At 37.6% G+C, this 23,214-nt stretch overlaps 1 protein-coding gene across 2 annotated transcripts in view; it reads right to left on the reverse strand.

The window, feature by feature from the left end:
* The window catches only part of DNAH12 (dynein axonemal heavy chain 12), a 217,664-nt gene that overhangs the window by 85,863 nt on the left and 108,587 nt on the right, over positions 1–23,214 (reverse strand). For both annotated transcript variants that reach the window (XM_030307072.1, XM_032592325.1), the window contains 6 exons: positions 20,814–21,069; positions 18,190–18,489; positions 17,230–17,408; positions 15,602–15,794; positions 7,950–8,111; positions 1,356–1,550 (listed from right to left, as the gene is read on the reverse strand). In XM_030307072.1, the coding sequence (XP_030162932.1) occupies positions 1,356–1,550; positions 7,950–8,111; positions 15,602–15,794; positions 17,230–17,408; positions 18,190–18,489; positions 20,814–21,069 (1,285 nt within the window). The remainder of the gene's footprint in view (positions 1–1,355; positions 1,551–7,949; positions 8,112–15,601; positions 15,795–17,229; positions 17,409–18,189; positions 18,490–20,813; positions 21,070–23,214) is intronic.

Here is a 23,214-nt window from a genome sequence, read left to right on the forward strand (position 1 = left end):
TTATTGTCAAGCTGGTTTCCATACAACACCCGGTGCATGAGCTACTATTCTCAAGGGCATAAGTACTGTATGGTCTTACGCAGGCAGTGACAACCTGCCTTAAGGTTAAGTGAAGTGGCAGCCTTCATCATTTGCTGCTGGCTTGACTGAAATGTCCACTCAGTTGGTCTTCCTGTCCTTGTTTTGCCCTATTCCAAACCATCCCATATAGCCTCCAAGTATTTGGATTTTTTCCTCTAAATATATGTTAATGCCCCCACAATGTCTTTGGTGCAAAACCAAATTCCTAGGCACATTCACAAATTCCATATGACTTGGCACCAACTCAAAGCTCCAGCTTAACTCCTGCTATCCTCAGTGCCAGTCACCTGTACCAAACTATATGCATTTGCCCAAATGAGACATGCCCGCCTCACTGTTCTCCCTTTGCACTTACTATACCTTGTGATGGTTAGTTTTAAGTGTCAATTTTACTATGGGCCACCAGGTGCCCAGATATCTGGTCAAACATTACACTGGATATTTCTATGAAGTGTGCTTTAGGAGGAGTTTAATATTCAAATTAATAGACTAAGTAAAGCAGACTACCCTCCCTCATGTGAATGGGTCTCATCTAATCAATTGAAGGTCTGAAGAGAATAAAAATACTGAACATTCCTACACCCCCCAGAATAAGGGGAACTCCTTCTGCCTGACTGCCTTCAGTTTTTTCCTGCCTTTGGACTCCAATGGAAACATTGGCTCTTCCTGGGTCTCAAGCCTGCTGGCCTTCAGACTGGAACTTACACCATTAGTTCTCTTGGGTCTCCAGCTTGCTGGCTGCAGATGTTTGAACTTGTCAGCCTCCATAATCATGTGAGCCAGTTACTTATAATAAATACATGTATAGATAGATAGATATAGATATCAATATCAACAGATATAGATCTACCTATATATCTTTTTAGACATATATATGTGTGTGTGCATGTATGTGTGTGTGTGTGTGTGTGTGTGTAATACATTCTCTTGATTACTAATACACTCCTCCTCTATGTATTTCATTTTCATAGTTTAGAGATTCACTGTCTTAATAAGTACATCTTTTCCATACCAAGGTTATAGCTCTTTTATATGATTGTGATGACTCCTTTACCAACTGCCTTTTCTATCTTCCAGTCTAGAATGTGAGCTCCTTGTGGGGATCATGTAGACTTATCAGTCCCTGGCACCGAGCATTATGCCTGTCATTAGAGCAAGCAATCAAGAAACAAACGTGCTGAATGTGTATCAATAGAGCTTGAGTAAGATTTCAGAAAAATTCTAAAAGATTTAGTTGCCCATTCCCCCCATCCCTTTGCCCCCAAATTACAAACCTGAAACCAGTCAATGGTACAGCAATTGATGAGGGATGGGAACTGTCTCAAGCGATTCCGAAAAGCATCTCCAATGGGGCTAAAGGCCACTACAACATGAAGATTATCTTTGCAGCGATTCACAAAGAATGCAAACAGGGCCAAGGGACTGAGTTCATAGTGTTTACTGCCAGCCTGAGCTACAGGACGAACACCCTAGGGAAATAAAAACCTTGTAAACAAAACCAGACAATCTGATAATGAGATTAATAACTACCGGAATGTTAAGAATTTTTACTATTCCCCTTGTAAATATCTTTAAAGTTTTTATATCAATAAAGTGACTTTGATATAGTTTGTACTTCTTCCAACTCCATAATTCTATAATTTGAAAATAAATATCTGTCAAGAATTTAACTTACAAAGGTACTCACAAAAAGTTCACCATGATATACGTATAGGACTATAATTCAACGTTGCTTCTAAGAGGAAAAACCTAAACAACCGAAGTGTCCAGTTAAAAACATTATAAAGCATTCATAGGTTGTAAATTTTATACAACTGTTAAATGAAATGCATTGATGAATGTGCTATGGCAAGATCAGCAAGATAAAATAAGTGAAAAGAAAACAAGTTATGAAACAGTGTGTAATATGATCTTTGTTAAAAGAATACATAGGTGCATGTGTGAGTACATACACACCCGTTTATGAAAGTAATCACAGAAACTATTAACAATAGTTACTTTTGGTGAGATGGACTTAAGGGGGAGTATGAGAAGAAAGCTTTCACTTTTTGTTTTGGACTTTTTTTTGGTTTGTATCATTCTTTTTTTTTCATTCTGGACATTTTTATGCTATTTGAACTCTAACTTTATTCTTACAACATTGTTATATTTTAAAAATGTTAATAGGGTTGTCTGATAATGAGATTATGGGGGACTTTTAACTTTCTTTATCTCTACACGACTTTGGGCATCATGGTTCCAAAACCAAACTTCTTGAATTCAGGTCACAGCCTGCAGTTTAGTACCTATGTGCCCTTCGGGCAGGTTATTTAACCTCTCTGTAACCTAATTTCCTCATCTGTAAAATGGGCAAAAGAGTACCTATATCAGAGGGCTGTTGAAGGATCAATTGAGTTATTACACATGAACACATGCAATAGTTCTTGCTGCATAGTTAAGTGACTGTTAGCTTTTACTTCATATCCTGCCTTTCTCCTTGTTCAGAGCACAAAAAAATTTCATAGTCAATAAATTATCTTATAAATAGATTTTAAAAAATGTTTTAATAGCAGATATAAGGAATGGTCACAATGATCATATAAGTTCTGTTGCTACTGCAAGGAATTGATTTCTCAAAGAATTCTCTATTGTAGATATGTTCTGCTTTATGGGATATCTATCTTCATGGAAAATTATAAATTGACTCTGTATATACATTATGAGAGTAATTCTCAAATTATGATTATTATGATCAGTGTTAGTCTACGAAATTATGTTCAGGTGGTCTACCTGCATTAAGTCTGAGTTAATACTCGAGATGCAAATAGAGAAAGGTAATATATGGTTGTAACTGCAGAACAAAAGTTTGCGAAAAGAGCTAGGATGGTAATTTAAGTATGGGGGTTATTTACATAGAAATAATGGTTAATGCTTCTAGGTAGGTAAGCTGTCTGTAGGAGAATAGTCCCCCCTCCCACCCCCTCCCCCACCCCACACACATATATTTTGTGAACAGGACTGATTCAGGGGTGTAAGAAAATGAGCAGCTACTGAAAAAATTAGATAAATGGAGTAAAATTTCACAACACTCAAGGGAAAGTAGAATTGAAACTTACGTTCACACAAAAACCTGCACACAAAGGTTTATAGCAGCTTCATTCATAATTGCCCAAACTTGGAAGCAACCAAGATGTCCTCCAATAGGTAAACGGATAAATAAACTGTGATACTTTCAATCAATGGAATACCATTCAGTGATAAAAAATAAATGAGCTATCAAGCCATAAAAAGATATGGAAGAACCTTAAATGCAGACTGTTAACTGAAAGAAGCCAATCTAAAAAAGCTACATACTGTATGATTCCAACTATGTAACATTCTGGAAAAGCTAAAATTATGGAGACCATAAAAAAGAGCAGAGGTTGGTAGGGGTTCAGGGGAGGAAGAGAGACATAAATAGGTGGAATTCATTGCATTTTTATGTCAGGGAACCTATTCTGTATGACACTTAATGGTGAATACACATCAATATTCATTTGTCAAAACCCATAGAATGTACAACACAAAGAGTGAACCTTAGTGTAAGCTAAAGAATAGATCTCACGGTTTGTGAGATCAAGCCCTGTGTCAGGCTCTATCAGAACATGAAGACTGCTTGGGAGTCTCTCTCTCCCTCTCTCTCTGCCCAACCCCTACGTGTGCTCTCTCTAAGTATATAAAAATAAAAACTTAAGAGAATAATGAATTACATGAAATATGAATGAGAATTGTAAAAAGGAAATGAGAAAATATCACTAAGTGTGGCGAATAAGAAGTCCCTGTTTTGGGGCACCTGGGTGACAGAGTCCATTAAGAGTCTGAATCTTGATCTCGGCTCAGGTCATAATCTCACTGTTCATGCATTCAAACCCCACACTGGGCTCTGTGCTGATGGCATGGAGCCTATTTGGGATCCTGTCTCTCCTTCTCTCTGCCCTTCCCCTGCTTGTGCTTGCTCTCTCTCTCAAAATAAACAAACTTAAAAAAATTTTTTTTAAGAAGTCACTGTTTTATTCAGGAAGACACTGAAATAATTTAATTCTTCAAGGAAGGCAAATAGAACAGTGGAAAAAATAGTCTGGAAAGGAGGTCTGAGGCTGGAACTCTATTGCTGAAGTCAGAGACATGTGCTGACATGTCTAAAAGGTATTCTCTAAGCAGGGTCAAGTCCAAGCCATACAGGCCAGTTATCAGAAGTGAGGTTTAAACTAAAATCTTTGTCAGAGGGATAAAGTAAGCAAAGCCTAAGACATAGTCTTCAAAGGGGGATGTACAGGATAGTACAGAGTATAGAAAGAAATTATAGAACTTCTTTCATATTACCTTTTCAACTTTATTTTTCTAATAAGTTTATTTATTTTGAGAGAGTGTGTGTGTTTGTGTGTGTGTGTTCATGTGCATGCACACATGCGCTCAAGTGAGTGGGAGAGGGGCAGAGAGAGGGGGAGAGAGAGAGTCCCAAGCAGGCTCCACACTGTCAGTGCAGACCCCAACATGGGGCTCAAACTCATGAACCATGAGGTCATGAACTGAGCCAAAACCAAGAGTCAGACACTTAACTGACTGAACCACCCAGGTGCCCCTTACCTTTTCTATTTTAAAAGGTCAGCATAAAGCAAAGAGAAACAGGGATGTATTCTTTCATCCACTTCTTTGTGGATGAATTGATATGATGTTCCTAGACTTGGAATGTGAAGGAAAGAAGTTCTTAAGGTCACTGCTGGATCATACCACAAAAAAATACTGAAGCAGCAATTCTTATTAAAATAACACCAGCATTCTTCACAGAGCTAGAACAAACAATCCTAAAATTTGTATGGAACCTGAAAAGACCCCAAATACCCAAAGCAATCCTGAAAAAGAAAACCAAAGCAGGAGGCATCACAATTCTGGACTTTAAGCTGTATTACAAAGCTGTAATCATCAAGACAGTATGGTTTTGCCACAAGAACAGACACTCATCAATGGAACAGAATAGAGAACCCAGAAACGGACCCACAAAAGTATGGGTAACTAATCTTTGACAACGCAGGAAAGAATATCCAATGGAAAAAAGATAGCCTCTCCAGTAAATGGTGCTGGGAAAACTGGACAGCGACATGCAGAAGAATGAACCTGGACCACTTTCTTACACCATACACAAAAATAAACTCAAAATGGATGAAAGACCTCAATGTAAGACAGGAAGCATCAAAATCTTAGAGGAGAAAACAGGCAGCAACCTCTTTGACCTTGGCCACAGGAACTTTTTACTCAACATGTCTCCAGAGGCAAGGGAAACAAAAGCAAAAATGAACTATTGGGACCTCATCAAGATACAAAGCTTCTGCACAGTGAAGGAAATAATTATCAAAACTAAAAGGCAACCGACAGAATGGGAGAAGATATTTGCAAATAACAATATCAGATAAAGGGTTAATATCCAAAATCTATAAAGAACCTCTCAAACTTACCACCCCAAAAGCAAATAATCCAGTGAAGAAATGGGCAAAAGACATGAATAGACACTTTTCCAAAGAAGACATCCAGATGGCTAACAGACACAAGAAAAGATGCTCAAGATCACTCATCATCAGGGAAATACAAATCAAAACCACAATGAGATACCACCTCACACCTGTCATAATGGCTAAAATTAACAAACTCAGGCAACAACAGATGTTGGCAAGGATGCGGAGAAAGAGGAACCCTTTTGCACTGCTGGTCAGGGAATGCAAACTGGTGCAGCCACTCTGGAAAACAATATGGAGGTTCCTCAAAAAATTACAAATAGAACTACTGTATGACCCAGAAATTGCATTACTAGGTACTTATCCAAGGGATACAGATATGCTGTTTCAAAGGGGCACATGCACCCCAATGTTTATAGCAGCACTATCAACAATAGCCCAAGTATGGAAAGAGCCCAAATGTCCATCGACTTATGAATGGATAAAGAAGATGTGGTACACACACACACACACACACACACACACACACACACACTGGAATATTACTCAGCGATCAAAAAGAATGAAATCTTGCCATTTGTAACAATGTAGATGGAACTAGAGTGTATTATGCTAAGTGAAATTAGTCAGCCAGAGAAAGACAAATATCATATGACTTCACTCATATGTGGAATTTAAGATACAAAAGAGATGAACATAAGGGAAAGGAAGCAAAAATAATATAAAAACAGAGAGGGAGACAAATCCTAAGAGACTCTTAAATACAGAGAACTGAGGGTTGCTGGTGGGTGCTGGGTGGGGGAAAGGGCTAAAGGAGTAAGGGCATTAAGGAGGACACTTGTTGGGATTAGCACTGGGTGTTATATGTAAGTGATGAATCACTAAAATCTATTCCTGAAATTATTATCACACTATATGTTAAATAATTTGGATTTAAATTTCAAAAAATATTAAACCAATCTTGAAAAAATAAAGGTTTCTCATTTTTGTTTATCTTTACAAAAAAAATTAAAGGTTTATCAATTTTATTTATCTTTTCAAACAAAATACTGAAGCAATGGAAAAGTTTTGTAGCAACATGACAAGATGAAAAAATAAATAGCTAAAGTGAACAGGAAAGTTTAGCAAAGCTTAGGAATACCCACTCCCCACGGGTGGCTATTTCTTGGATGAGAGTAAAGGGATGAATTTTTCCTATGAATCAGGAAAGTCACTATTTTTTCATCAGTCTTGGCCACATCCTTGACATTACCCAGATGAAAGAGAGAACTTGGGATCTTTTCTTTACTCCTTTTCTCCTTCCCCACCCCAGGCCACAGACTGGTAAGATACCATTTACTGAGGGTTTTCTAAGTACCTAATGCTCCATAAATGCTTCATTTCATTTGACCTTCAGACCTCACAACAACCCTATGTAGGAGGAACTATCATGTATATATATTAGTTCCATCCCATACAAGAGAAATGCAGGTGCTTCAACTACTAGGGTGAATCCATTTTACTACAGATGTTATCTCTGGAAACTGAAATGAAGCATCCAGCTATGAGTGATATATTCTATGGGTAAAAGTAGTTATAGCAACAAGAAAGAAAAAGCACTAGTAGAGATCTTGTGTAGGAAGATATTAGAAATGGGGGTAGAAGGAGAGGACATCAAACGTGTTGGCATTTCACAACTATCTTTTTTTGTCTATTAAATCACAAAGCACGATTTTCACACGTCAGAATTGTTGACACAAGTAGTTTTACTAAAACTACTTTAGTACTTTAGTACTTGTCTTTACTAATTTTTTTTTAATTTTTTTATTTTTATTTTTACGTTTATTTATTTTTGAGACAGAGAGAGACAGAGCATGAACGGGGGAGGGGCAGAGAGAGAGGGAGACACAGAATCGGAAGCAGGCTCCAGGCTCCGAGCCATCAGCCCAGAGCCCGACGCGGGGCTCGAACTCACGGACCGCGAGATCGTGACCTGAGCTGAAGTCGGACGCACAACCGACTGAGCCACCCAGGCGCCCCTCTTTACTAATTTTTAAAAAATTTGTTAACCAGTGGTAAACCATAACAGCTATTCAAGCAGTGTTTCAAAGTTCTATTTTTTCTTATCTTTGCAACCCTAAGATGTGATTTAAAATGTCTAATCACTCATAAGACATACTAAATAAAAGAGATGAAATTGCCATCATTAGGAAAAAATGAATTATAAAAATTCTATCTCATAACTATGGTAGAAGCCATTTGAAGTTTACCAAAAAAAAAGATATATTAAAATAGTATACTTTAAATTTTTTAATTACAAAAATCCTATTCACAAGCTGTACTTATTCTGAAGAGCAGAGAAAAAGTTGCTAGACAAGAACATTTCTGTGCTGGGAGTGGCACTCCCTAAGAAGCATTTACCTCCATCACTTCCTGTTTTTCATCTGCAGCAAAAATGTTAGGTACTTCTCCAGTATTGAGCACACTGTCAATATCCTCTAGAAAAGCTTCCTCTTTAATCTGAGTGTCCGTGATTAGAAAGACTGTCTTCTGGCCCTTCATGCCCACGTCCCTTAATAGAACCTTAAAATAAAAATACACTTGTAAGCAGAATGTGGTACACATCTGTTGTTTTTGCTTTCCCTTCCTTTCCCTTCTTTTGAGAATGATATCTCAATTTTAGAGTGGTACCTCTTTCCACTTCTGATGGGGCTATTTTTCAGGGTCTCCAATTTTCCCATCCCCTGAGTAGGAAACCCCAACTAGTCAGAGTTTCCTGAGCCTTTAGACATAGTTGTTGATTCAGAGGAGGGCATGATTTTAAGACAGCCCAATGAGATTCTTACTTCAGGGACTAAGATGGATTTGAAAACAGAAAGAATCTCTGTCATTCTGAGAGGGAAGATATAAGACCAGTAATCTAAAACTGCTAGGGGCCAACAGTGTTGTCTCATGGAATGAGTCTGTTGGAGAAGGAACCAAATAGAGGTGAGCAGTGCCAGGAGATAGAGTAATTACCGAGTGCTTAATTTGAGCTCCTAAATTCAGCCATATCAATGCCTTATCTACCTCTGGACCCTTCTGTCATGTAAGCCAATTACTCCATATTTTGCTTAAGTTGGTTTTTTGTTTTGTGTTGTGTTGTCAATTGTAACCAAAGATTCCCAATTAATATAAAGATACGGACTCAGTGGCATAGTGGAGCAGACTTGTTCAGGATGCTAGAACTAATCGTTAAAATTTCAGAACTTGTGAAAAGATTTTTAGACACAGCATTAAAAATTAAATTATATAAGCTTATAATTATAATAACAAAGGTAACAAAACATAAATCTTATCACTTCTTATATTTACTACTATTTATCTTATGGAAATTATTTAAATTTATTGTTGTCTATACGGTAAAATACCATATAATGGTGCTCAAACACAGAACTCTTCCCAGCTCTGTTTTCAGTGACATCATCCATGCATGAGTTTCAATCATCCATGGTGGGAGTTTTTACACCACAGAAATTGTCAAACGCCAGAGGTTCTCCTGAACCCCCTGGAGAGTTGGTTGTTAAACATTTGCCAGTAGTCCACTAGATATATTTCAGGTGAAAACAGCATTACTTCTCTGCAAATTTTTATTTATTTATTTATTTATTTAATTATTTTTAATCTTTATTTATTTTTGAGAGGGAGAGAGACAGAGTGTGAGCGGGCGAGGAACAGAGAGAGACAGACACAGAATCTGAAGCAGGCTCCAGGCTCTGAGCTGTCAGCACAGAGCCTGACATAGGGCTTGAACTCACAAACCGCGAGATCATGACCTGAGCCAAAGTCAGACGCTCAACCAACTGAGCCACCCAGGTACCCAAATGATTTTTACATTTTTTAATGTTTATTTATTTTATTTTTGAAAGACAAACATAGAATGTGAGAGGGGGAGGAGCAGAGAGAGGGAGACACATAATCTGAAACAGGCTCCAGGCTTTGAGCTACCAGCACAGAGCCCGATGTGGGGCTTAAACCCACCAATTGTGAGATCATGACCTGAGCTGAAGTCGGCCGCTTAACTGAGTGAGCCACCCAGGTACCCCCAGCAAATGATTTTTAAAATAAACTTCTATTTCTAGATTATATCTTTTAAATAAATCATATCACTTAAATAAATGCTGAATATTAATATATACAAAATTATGCCTTCCCCATAAAAGTCATCCTCCAATATGGAAGTTGGTGTGTTCCTAGAAATACTTTTCTATCAACAAAACTAGTAAAGGTAGCTTTTAAATAAGTATTATATCTAATCATATCAGATTTGTTTTTAAAGAGCTTTTTCTTCAAGGCAGAAGGAATAGAGTTGAATTACTTTGAACATTCTGGCTTGTCTAGGGGCCACCTGAGGCACTGATTTCTGTCTCACCTGTCTTAGGGCACTTATGGGGAACAGGGCTTAGTTTTGATATGAGGTTGGAGGCCACTGAAAAGAGGCAAGTGCCCTTACAAAATGGAGCAGCAGAGACTCTGAAGTTCCACAGGAAGGTGCCAGGGGGAGCAAGAGATTAGGGGCAGTGGAATGCAACAAAAACCAATACCAACAGATCATGAGAAGAAACAGGAAATTAAGATAGCCCAAGGCACCTGTATATACTAGAGTACACAAAAGTGCATGCACAACCCATAAAAAAGATGTACCCCCCCAAAAAAAAAAGTTCTGAGAAGTCCCAGATTTTCTAACATGGTGATTGGTGAAGATTCCACGCTGCAAGAAGCCAGTCTATAAAGACTGGGAAAGGTGGCAGTTTATCGAGTGCTCAAAACTCAACAGATCACAAGACATACAAGGAAACAGGGAAACATGGCCCAATCAGAAACAAAAACAAAATAAACCCTAAAATAACAAAAACAACAAAACAGATCTAAGAACTACATAACAAGAAACTCAAAATAACTTTTAAAGATGCTCAATAAGCTAACAGAGAATACAGATAGACAACTAAAGGAAGTCAGGAAAATGGTGCATGGACAAAATGGGAATGTCAAAACAAATATAAACTATTAAAAAATAACTTAGAAAGAGTCTTATGGGATACCACTAAGTGAGATGGTATACATACATAATGGGATACACATTATGGGAGCACGAAAAAGAAAAGACGGGGGGAAAAGGCAGATAACTTATTCAAAGAAATTCTCAAATCTGAGGATAGAGGTGAACAAATGAGGTAGAAATAGAAATTCAAGAAGCTCAGGGACCCCTGGGAGGCTCAGTCAGTTAAGCAGCCAACTTTGGCTCAGGTTGTGATCTTGCAGTTCATGAGTTTGAGCCCCGCTTTGGACTCTGTGCTGACAGCTCAGAGCCTGGAGCCTGCTTCTGATTCTGTGTCTCCCTCTCTCTCTCTGCCCCTCTCCTGCTCATGCTCTCTCTCTCTCTCTCCCAAATAAATATTTAAAAAAATTAAAAAAATCAAGCAGTTCAACAAACTCCAACTAAAATAAACCCAAATAGACTCACACAACAAGGCACATTATAATTGAACTGTTGAAAGTCACAAATAAAAAGGGAACCTTGAAAACAGCAAGAGAAAAACAATGCATCACACACAAGGGAGCTTCCATGATATTACCAGCATATTTGTTAGCAGAAACCTCGGCAAGAGGGGAGTAGGATAATATATTCAAAGTGCTGAAAGAAAAGAAAAATCTGTCCACCAAGAATACTGTATCTGGAAAAACTGTCCTTCAAAACTATAAAGAAATTAAGATCTTCTCAGATAAAAGCTGAGGAAATTCATTAACACTAGATGTGCCCTTCAAGAAATGCTAAAGGGAGGGGTGCCTGGGTGGTTCAGTCAGTTGAGTGTCTTACTCTTGGTTTTGGCTCAGGTCATGATCTCAGGGTCATAAGATTCTCTCTCCCTCTGCCCCTCTGCCCTGCTCACACACACTCTCTCTAAAATAAAAAAAATTTTTTTAAAGTTTTTAAATTAAAACCTTCAAAAAAAATTTTAAAATAAAGAAATACTAAAGGGAGTCCTTCAAGTTGAAATGAAAGGATGCTAGGGACGCCTGGGTGGCTCAGTCTGGCAACTGACTCTTGATTTTGGCTCAGGTCATGATCTCATGGTTGTGGGATCAAGCCCTATGTCGGGCTCCACACTGAGCATGGAGCCTGCTTGGGACTCTCTCTTCCTCACTCTCTGTGCCTCTCCTGTTTGAGCACACCCATGTGCACGCACACGCTCTCTCTCTCTCTCTCTCTCTCAAAATAAATAAACATTAATAAACAGAAAGAAAGGATGCTAGACAGCAACACAAAGCCATATGAAAATATGAAGTTCTCCAGTAAACATATGGACAAATATAGAACTCTGTGTTACTGTGATTTTAGTGTATAAATTCACTTTTAATTCCTGTATAGAGGGGCGCTTGGGTGGCTCAGTCGGTTGAGCGTCCAACTTCGGCTCCGGTCATGATCTTGCAGTCTGTGAGTTCAAGCCCTGCATCAGGCTCTGTGCTGACAGCTGGGAGCCCGGAGCCTGCTTCAAATTCTGTGTCTCCCTCTCTCTCTGCCCCTCCCCCACTCATGCTCTTTCTCTCTGTGTCAAAAATAAATAAAAACACTAAAAAAATTAAAAAAAAATAATTCCTGTATAGAATCTAGAAGACAAAAGCACAAAAACCTTTATAAACCTTTATGTTAATGAGTACACAGTCTATAAAGACATAATTTGTGACATCAAAAACATAAAGGAGGGGCAGATGTAAAGGAGTAGGTTTTGTGTGTCCGTTTTGTAAAGGAGTAGTTTTTGTATGTGATTGCAGTTGTTACAAGTTTAAAATAGATTACTACTTTAGGATATCTTATGTAATCACAATAGTAACTCCCTCCCCCTCCCCAAAAATCTAGTTTTGTGTATATTCTATAAATGAGAAGGGAGTCAAAGCATGTGACTACCAACAATCAACAAAACACAAAGGGAGGCAGTAAGAGAGCAAAGGAGGGACGAAAAAGGTACAAACATTCAGAAATGCCAAATACACATAGGGGAAGGGAAGGAAAAATAAGACAAACAGAGAGGGAGGCAAACCATAAGAGATTCTTAAAAACAGAGAACAAACTGAGGTTTGACGGGGGTAGGGAAAATGGGTGATGGGCATTGAGGAGGGCACTTGGTGGGATGAGCACTGGGTATTATATGTAAGTGATGAATCCCTGTATTCTCCTCCTGAAGCCAAGACTACACTGTATGTTAATTAACTTGAGAAAAAAAAAAGCCAAATACAAACAAAACACCAACAGTAAATCCTTCCCTATTAGCAACGACTTCAAATGCAAATGGATTAAATTCCCCAATCAGAATATATAGTTTTGCAGAATGGATTTTAAAAACAGGACCCAATGATATGCTGCCTAGAAGAGACTCACTTTAGACCAAAGGGCACACCATTGGTTGAAAGTGAAATAATGGAAAAGATGTTCCATGAAAATGGTAACCAGAGGAGAGCAGGGCAGCTATACTAATACCAGACAAAATAGTAAAAAGTTGTTATAAGGGACAGGAAACATTACATAATGATCAAAGGGTCAATTCATCAGGAAGATGTAACAATTATAAATATTTATGCACAAAACAGCAGAGCTACTAAGTATATGAAGCAGGGGTGCCTGGGTGGCTCAGCTGGTTAAGCATCTGACTCTTGGTTTCAGTTCAGGTCATGATCTCACGGTTCTTGGGTTCGAGCCCCTTGTCAAGCTCCACGATGTCAGTGCAGATCCTGCTTGGGATTCTCTTTCTTTGCCCCTCCCCTGCTCGTGCTCTTTCTCTCTCTCAAAATAAATAAATAAACTTAATTTTTCTTCCCCTAAATATATGAAACAATGACAGAATTGAAGGGAGAAATAGCAACACAATAGGAGGAAACTTCAATGTTCACTTTTAATAAGGGCTAGAAGAACCAGACAAAATGTCAATAAGGAAAAGGAGTATTTGAACAATACTATAAACAAACTAGACCTGACAGACATATATAGAACACTCTACCCAACAAGAGCAGAATATACCTTCTTCTCTAATGCACATAGGACATTCTCCAGGACAGATCACATATTATGCCACAAACAAGTCTTAACAAATTTAAGAAAACTGATACCAAATCAAGTACCTGTTCTAATCACAGTGGAATGAAACTATGAATCAACAGAAGGAAAACTGGAAAATCTGCAAATTCATGGCAATTAAACAACACACTATTAAACAATAGATCAAAGAAGAAATCACAAGGGAAATTAGAAAATTTCTTGAAACAAATGAAAATGAAAAGTCAACATACCAAAACGTAGGAAATGCAGCAAAAGCAGTGCTAAGAGGGAAGTTTATAGCTGCAAACACATCAAAACAGAAGAAAGATCTCAAGTCAACAGTCTAATTTTACATCTCATAGAACCTCAAAAATTGAATAAACCAAATCCAAAGCTAGCAAGAAAAAGGAAGCAATAAAGATTAGAGGTAAACAAAATAGGGGATTAAAAAAATCAGTAGGAAAAAAAATCAGTGGAACTTAGAGGGTTTTTTTTAACCAACGAAATTAATAAAATCTAGCAAGATTAAGAAAAAAGAAAGAAGATTCAAATAACTAAAATTAGAAATGAAAAAGGGGACATTACAACCCATGCTACAAAAATTAAAAAGGATTATAAGAGGGAGCATGGATGGTTCTGTTGTTTGAGGGTCTGACTCTTGATTTTGGCTAAGGTCATGATCTCAGTGTCATAGGATCAAGCCTTGTGTCAGGCTCCACGCTGAGTGTGGAGCCTGCTTACGATTCTCTCTCTCCCTCTCCGCCCCTCTCCCCTGCTTGTGTGCACTCCTTTCACTCTAAAATTAAAAATTAAAAAAATAATAAATAAATAAATTAATTAATTAATAGAGTAGAATACTATTAACAATTGTATGCCAACAAATTGTATAACCTAATATAAATTCTCAAAAATGAATGAAGTGGGGCGCCTGGGTGGCTCAGTCAGTTAACTGTCCGATTTTGGCTCAGGTCGTGATCTCCCAGTTCACAGGTTCGAGCCACGTGGGGACTCTGTGCTGACAGCTCAGAACCTGGCACCTGCTTTGGATTCTGTGTCTCCCTCTCTTTCTGCCCCTCTCCCACTCATGCTCTGTTTCTCTCTGTCTCTCTCTCTCTCTCAAAAATAAACATTTAAAAATGAAAAATTAAAGTACAAATAGATTTAGTAACATGCTCAAGATAGCTAACAAAACATGCAAAGCAGTAATTAAAACTGAATCTGCCTAACTTTAAAGTCTATGTTCTATCTACTGAAGAAGGCTGCTTTCTCAATCTCTTAGTTCATTTGGTAGTAAATGTATCAAAAATTTTCCTCTAAAGTGAGAGCAGAAAAAGAAACACTGTAATTTTTTGCTCTGTGTCTAAGTAAACCTCTTTGATATCAGCTTGGATTCTACCACTTCCATATCCAGCTCTCTAGGCTAACTTTTAGGCTATAGAAACTTCATATGTGAGGGTGAGTGTAAGTGAAAAAAGTCCATCAATCTTTCTATTTTTCATTTTGCATCATCTCCCTTCTGTGAGGGATGTGAGGATGAAGCCCCAGGCATCTACCCCACTATTCTATTGGTTACTGGGAAAGCAACATTAATTGGGCAACATTAATGACATCATCATCACCATCAGGGTTCACGTTTAACAATCTGCTGGAAAACATACATTTATCGGAAATGAGACCTCTCTGAACTAGAATAAAGATAGAGTCAGCAGCTGCAGTGGAAAAGACAAATGATAAATCCTGCTCTGCTGTGGATACCTACCCTCAACTTCAGTTTCCTCATCAGTAAAACAGAGACAACCATACCTGCTTCACTGAATTGTTGTACCTACAGAATGAGATCGCGTATTTAAAGCACTTAGAGCAGTGCTCAGCACACACAGTTACTGCTCTATGGATAATATTATCATCATCACCAACGTAGTCAGCACACAGCTATACAGGTTGGCTCTCTCTGCACAGCACTGATAATTATTTTAGACACTAGGTTTCTTCATAATTTTACCTTCAAATCCTCTCTCCACTCATTCATACCATAGCTTTTAGAAATTTCTGGTTGGAAAATCTGCATTTTTGCCATGGATGTAGCCAGACGGGTTAAAGATTGACGACCACTGCCTCCAAGTCCAACAAGCAAGGCATTTCCACCTGACTGCTTTAGAATTCGACATATTCGTGATAAATGTTCCAATACATACCTATGAGATATCAATATTATTATACTTGGAAATACGAATGTAAATGTATATTTACAGGTAACTATTATTTTATATTCTTGGAAGGATGAACTTTGCTATCCCATGTTATTACCCTAATTTTAAAGAGATAATCGTCAAAAAGTGCGGTTTTTCAAAAGATGTTACCATTGAATCATTTGATGCAAAGGAAAACTAAAGTACAAATTCAGGAACTGTAATGTACAAATTATAGAAATGAAATGCAGTTGTAACCACTTATACTGAAAGCATATCACTGTTTTTGTTAAAAACATCTCTTCAATCTTTTTTTAAGATTTATTTTTAAGTAATACCTACACCCAACGTGAGGCTTGAACCTACAGCTCCAAGATCAAGAGTCACACGCTCTACCAACTGAACTAGCCAGGAACCCATCTTTTAATACTAGGATTTATATGTGAGAAATAGAAAATCCGTTATCTACAAAATTAACAATTTCTGTGAAGACCCAGCCTCATTAGTAATTAGGGAAATTAAAATTGGAGCCACAGTGAGATACCATTCCACTCTCCTTTAGATTGGCAAAACTTACCAAGTCTGGCAATCCTAGTGTTGGCAAGGGTGAAGAACAATGGAAACTCTTAATCATTTTTGAAGATACTTCAGCGAAACTTAGTAAAGTAGAAGATCCTTACACACCATAATACCATAATTTCACTTTTAGGAATATAATCTAGAGAAATTCTAACACATGTACCCAAAGAGACATGAATATTCAAATCTTTTTTTTTTATAACTGCAAAAACTAGAAAGTCACCTAAAAGTCCATCTCAGAAGAATGACCACATTGTGTTAGTAGTAAAAACTCATTTGTTGTGACTCTCACAAACAATATGGAAAAAACCTGAAGAATGTATACAGTATATTATTTATAAAAGTTTTAAACATGCAAAATCAGGGGCACCTGGGTGCTTGGTCAGTTAAGCATCTGACTTCAGCTCAGGTCATGATTCCCCAGTTTGCGGGTTTGAGCCCCACATTGGGCTCTGTACTGACAGATCAGAGCAGAGCCTGGAGCCTGCTTCAGATTCTATCTCCCTCTCTCTGCCCCTGCCCTGCTCAGACTCTGTTTCTCAAAAAAAAAAGAAGACAACTCTTTAAAAAAATTAAACATGCTAAATAAGACTGTGCATATATATTCAGGAACACACATGTGTAGTAAAAAGCACATGACATGAGTTCCTTTTACTCCTACAGGGTATGATGGGGATGCAGAGAGACAGGATTGACTACATAAGGGACTTCAAATAAATTTCTAATTTTTTATGTCTTAAGCTGCATGACCAGTACAAGATTATCTACCATATTTTTCTTTATATCTTTTCATACATTTTAAATATTTCACAGAAAAATTTTACAAATAGCAATTTCCACCATGAACACCAAATGTAGGTACCTAAAAATGACAAGATTCATTCTTGTCTTGTGAGTTTGATTATACTCATCTAAGCATTGTTCCACAATGTCACTAAAATGATGAATATTTGGAATTTCAACATAAAGTCTGTCGTCTCCTTCAAGATCAGGATTCATATAATCACCAAACATGAGATTTCTCAAGTCTCCTTCAGATATCTATAGAATGAAAATCAACACGTTACAAAATTCAACATTTTATAAAATAAATTTAAGGAAATATTACATAAAATTTTGTTTTATCTATGTTATAGGATGATTATCAATTAAATAATTCTTTTAAATGGAGAGGTAAATAATATAGTTATAAAATTAATTCCTAAAATTATATTATATCCTCAAAAAACAAAAAAGAACAGAAATTTTTCTGTTATATAAGATTTTCCCCCAAGAGCCTAGAAAAGTCATTCTGAGTGACTCTCACTTATTGAGTAGTTACTAAGGGATGGTCACCATGTTAAGTACTTTGCATTTATTATATCATTTAATCCCTATCATATAAGGTTTTATTCTTTTTTTTTTAATTTTTTAACGTTTATTTATTTTTGAGACAGAGAGAGACAGAGCATGAACAGGGGAGGAGCAGAGAGAGAGGGAGACACAGAATCTGAAACAGGCTCCAGACTCTGAGCTGTCAGCACAGAGCCTGACGCGGGGCTCGAACTCACGGACCGTGACATCATGACCTGAGCCGAAGTCGGATGCTTAACCGACCGAGCCACCCAGGCGCCCCAGGTTTTATTCTTTAAATAACTTCTATGTTACATATATATTTCCCCTGAAGACAAATCTTCTCAAAATAAACACCTATCATTGAGGGAAGTGAAAAGAATTTGATTGTTAAGAGGAGACAGTATTTTTTAAAGATAGGTTGATTGTCACAATTCATGCTATTGTACTGTTTTAACTTAATATTTATACAATCACTAAATATACTCACGGGTGCATTATCTCTCCTCAAATGTGAAAAGACACCATCAAATGATTCTTTAAAATGGTCCTTTATAACAGCTTTGATTAAATTGAACAGCCAGTATCGATCCTCGTTATTAACGAGGCGGTCATAAAACACCCGGAGAACTTCATGTACAAACAAGCGGGTCATGGTGTGTTTGCTCTCCACAGCATCTTTTTCAATGAGTAAGCAGCCCCGGATGACACGTGAAAAATCCCGCAAGTTGAAAGTGTAATGGGATTTTGTGGGAGTGGGCAAAAGATTTTCCATGGATCGTTTATATACCTGCATATGAAAAACAACAATGGAACAATATAATGATTATAATAAGCAAAGTCATGTAACAAATAGTATATAATATGAAATATTTTATTTATGCTATCAGATTATATTGGTTTGGGGGCACCTGGGTGGCTCAGCTGGTTAAGTGCCTGACTCTTGCTTTCAATTCAGGTCATAATCTCACGGTTTTGTGAGATTGAGCCCCACATTGGGCTCCACACTACCGGACAGCGCAGAACCTGCTTGGGATTCTCTCTCCCTCTCTCTCTGCTCCTCCCCTGCTCACACACATGCTCTCATGATCTCTCTCAAAATAAGTAAATAAACTTAAAAAAATTATATTGGTTTAGAAAATTGTATAGTACCCAGTCTAGCATGGCACACAGCTTTTTTTTTTTTTTATTTTGGCTTATAGCAGGCATTATGAAGTCGAAGGAACTTAATATTATCAAATTCCATCCAAGCCCAAGAAGTGACCATGCGTTTATTTCCCAGTTATTACAGTTGTTCCATTTAAAGCTGAATGACCTGTGATTAAATAATTAGCAAAAACTTTAGTAGACAGTGAAACCAGATAACTCATTCTGAATCATTCCAAATGGTGGCAAGGATGAAACAATTTCCTTTGGCTACCCTTGACTTCAAAACAAATCAATGTATCCTCTTCCTTCCCTTTGCTCTTATTTTCTCTCTGCCTCTTCTCCCTTCTATCTCGATTGGCTATAATATGGAAATAATGTATGTTTTTACTATTTGCTAAATTCACCAAATAAACTTTAATATTTTCTATAAGTAAATTAAGTCTTTTTATGATATAGCCCCCCAAAAAACCTCAAATGAAATTATTTTTTTATTTGTCTGTGTTCTATGATTATCCCCCCTCCCAGCATCTGCAATGTGGTAGGTCTAAAATGCTTCAAAAAAAAAAAAAAAAAAATCCCTTTCTGCCTCACCAACTCCCTTCTTTTTCCAGATGTCTGAAATACATATAACATATTTTATAAATAGAAGAACTTTTCTGTATCAGAATAAGTTTAGTACTTTCAATGCACTATCCCTTTGCTCATAGTTTCTCTATTTTAACAGCACAAATTTTCCACCAGAGTAAGGGAGAAACTTCGGAAAGACACAATGCTCTCGGAAACTGATGGAATAATTCTAGGGAGTTTTGTGCTTCTGGTTGCAGTGATCCCACAGTGAACCCCACTTTATCAACACTCCAGAAAGCTTAGTTCAGTGATCTATCACTCACTTACCTTATATACAATTTTCCCTTTTACCATTGGTGATGAGGCTGGCTATGCCCTCTGAGTAGAGGCAGATAACACACCCTGAATTATGCAAAGCCATTAGGCAGTCTTGTTTTCTGTTCCCACCCTTGTGTTTCCTTACTATTATATTTTTTCACTGCTACTCCTAAATTATGTTGTATGACTAAAAAGGATGCATTCATAAGCTAAAGTCCCCCACCCTCACCATCTCCCTATCTCCCTATCTATCTCCCCTATTTATCTCCATATCTATTTCCCCTATTTATCTCCCTATTTATCTATCTAGGCTCTATGCCCAATGTGGGGCTAGAACTCACAACCCCAAGATCAAGAGTTGCATGCTCTACCAAATAAGCCAGCCAGGCACTCCCTCTATTTCTTTTTAAAGACAAACATGCAGATTAGAAGGGAAGAAAAAGAAAATTAATAAACACCAGGGTAGAAACCTAACAATTAGGGAGACCCCTGTGGTGTGGCAGATACTAATTCTAAATTATTTCCTTATAACAACCTTGTGAAATAGGTGCTATCTTCCATTTTAGTGATTAAAAAACTGAGTTTCTAGGGGCGCCTGGGTGGCGCAGTCGGTTAAGCGTCCGACTTCAGCCAGGTCACGATTCTCGCGGTCCGTGAGTTCGAGCCCCGCGTCGGGCTCTGGGCTGATGGCTCAGAGCCTGGAGCCTGTTTCTGATTCTGTGTCTCCCTCTCTCTCTGCCCCTTGCCCGTTCATGCTCTGTCTCTCTCTGTCCCAAAAAAAAAAAAAAAAAAAAAAAAAAAAAAAAAAAAAAACGTTGAAAAAAAAAAACAACTGAGTTTCTAGAAGTTCAAATTACTTTCTCTAGGCCACTTATAGCTAGGAAATAGCAATCAAGGCTCAAACCCAGTTAGATTCCCTGATTTCAAAGCCTCTGATCTTCCTGTTCTCAAGCCTCCTTAACAGTTTCTTAGATACCGAAGACCAAAGTAAATGACTAAGAAAAAAATGTTAAAAAAAAAAAGGACCAAATGAGGAATATATGAAATACTAAAACATTTTATATTGCATTATTTGCTCACCTCCATTGTCCCACTGACAAGTTGGTTCCCAATTAAAAAGTACTCTGGAGGAAACTCATGAGTCCTAAGGTAGAATGCTACAATTGAGGAGAAGATTCGGACCATAGTTTCGTCACTGAAAGTATTAATAGAGCAGATGTTGAAATGTCGAATAAAACGAGGAGTGACTGGATTTCTTCCACCACCTGGAGGGCCCATGGCAGCCATCAGCTCTATGTCAACCAATGTGATTTTACTTGTATCCTTAAGGTCATACCTTGAAAGCACATAAAAATTCCAAAGCAATCAGTTATAAGCCAGTAAAGATAGAATGAAATGTTGATCTGCCTAGAAATGTAATCTGATTTTAGCATCTCTAAAAGAAAGAACCCTAGGGGTACTGGATGGCTCAGTCAGTTGAGTGTCCAACTTTAGCTCAGGTCATGATCTCCTGGTTCGTGGGTTTCAGCCCTGAATTGGGCTTCATGCCTACAGCTCAGAGCCTGGAGCCTGCTTCAGATTCTGTCTCCCTCTCTCTCTGCCCCTCCCCCGCCTCTCTCTCTCAAAAATAAACAAACATTTAAAATTTGTTTTAAATAAATAAAGGGAAGAACCCTAGAAAATGCTTCGAGTAGAAAAACAAAAATAATTAAAAATATTTTTTTTATTTGATGTAACATTATATTCCTTTCAGGTGCACAACATAATGATTCCATCTTTGTATATATTGCAAAACAATTACCCCAGTAAGTCAAGTTAACATCCATCACTACACATGATGACAAAATTTTTCTTGTGATAACTTTCAAAATCCACTTTCCTAGCTACTTTCAAATATGCAATACAGTATTATTAACTATATTCACCATGCTATCCATTACATCCCTCAGACTTACCCATTATATAACTGGAAATTTGTACCTTATGACTCCCTTCACCTATTTCACCCATCCCCCAACCCCTGCCTCAGGCAACCACCAGTCTATGAAGAGAATGTGTGTGGTGTGTGTTTTTTAATGTTTATGTATTTTTGAGAGAGACAGAGTGCAAGTGGGGTAGGGGCAGAGACAGCCAGAGACACAGAATCCAAAGGAATCTCCACGCTTTGAGCTGTCAGCACAGAATCCAACGCGGGGCTGGAACTCACTGACTGCGAGATCATGACCTGAGCTAAGTCGGATGCTTAACCAACAGAGCCACCCATGGGCCCCAGAAGAGAATGTTTTTTAAAGCAGTGTCCTATTTCTCCTTCCAGTGACACTGATTCTGTTGCCAAATTCTGGGTATCTATAATGTCCTTTCATTTTACCCTTCCCTTTCCAATTTGACTCTCTACTTTTTCCTCCCTCACTCCAATTCCAGAAGCATGGATGATGAGAGATCGTTCTTGTTTGTAGCTGGTTATAGGTAGGGTGATCACATATGCCATTTTGCCTAGGACAATTCTGGTTTGTGCTTGCCTGGAGTCATTATTAATAACACTCCCCTTTTGTGCTTAGGAATGTCCCAGTCCGAACAATAAATTATATAGTCATCCAGTTACTTACAGCAAAGTCCTGATTTTGTTTTCGCATCTCAGATCTTATCTTCAGAGCACATAAAGATCCCTAAATAGTACCTGTAATGCTTTTGTTATGTAAAGAGAGACACAATGGGGGAATAGCAAAGCTCCAAAGAAGTTTTAATCAGAAAGGAATATATAAATGGCTCAACTTAGTTGGAACCAGAGTGAAAATGTGCCTATTTCTAACAGGCCATTAAGTCCTTTAATATTGAAGTTCTTACAAAAAGGGGGAAGGGAATGTGGGAGAAATCTATATAGGCAGCCCTTAGTCTAATAGTACTCCTAACAAAAAGTATGAAAATATGACTTGGTTTTTGGCAACAACCCTAATAACTATCAGTAGGGGGCTTGTTAAATAAATTATGGCAGGATCTACACAACTAAATTGTATTAAAAGCCAATGAAATGGAAAAATAAAAGGCCAATAAAATGAATGAAATAAACAACATGAATAGGTGCTCAAGATAAATTTTTAAGTGAAAATAAGTTATAAAACATTGTATAACATGTCTGTTTTTTAAAATAAAAATGTATTTGTATAGAAAAAAAACACCTTGAAGGAATAGGAGTTATCTCCTGGAGGCAGGATTCCAAGGGTCTGTAGTAATAACAAAAATGTATTTCAAAAATATGACTTAGCTTCAACATTAGTCTACCCTTGCCTTTGATTAACAAACAAACAAACAAACAAACAAAAAACCATGCATACTGGGGCCTTAGGGAAGTATATTTAAGAGGAGGGAATGAAGAATTACTAATCCTAACTAAAAAATACAATATCTCACATATTGGAAACTAATCATATCATCATAAAAATGGGATGGAGGGACGGGAAGAATTATCTATGAAATTGCTGTC

The sequence above is a fragment of the Lynx canadensis genome, chromosome A2 (assembly GCF_007474595.2).
Source record: "Lynx canadensis isolate LIC74 chromosome A2, mLynCan4.pri.v2, whole genome shotgun sequence".
Taxonomy (NCBI): domain Eukaryota; kingdom Metazoa; phylum Chordata; class Mammalia; order Carnivora; family Felidae; genus Lynx; species Lynx canadensis.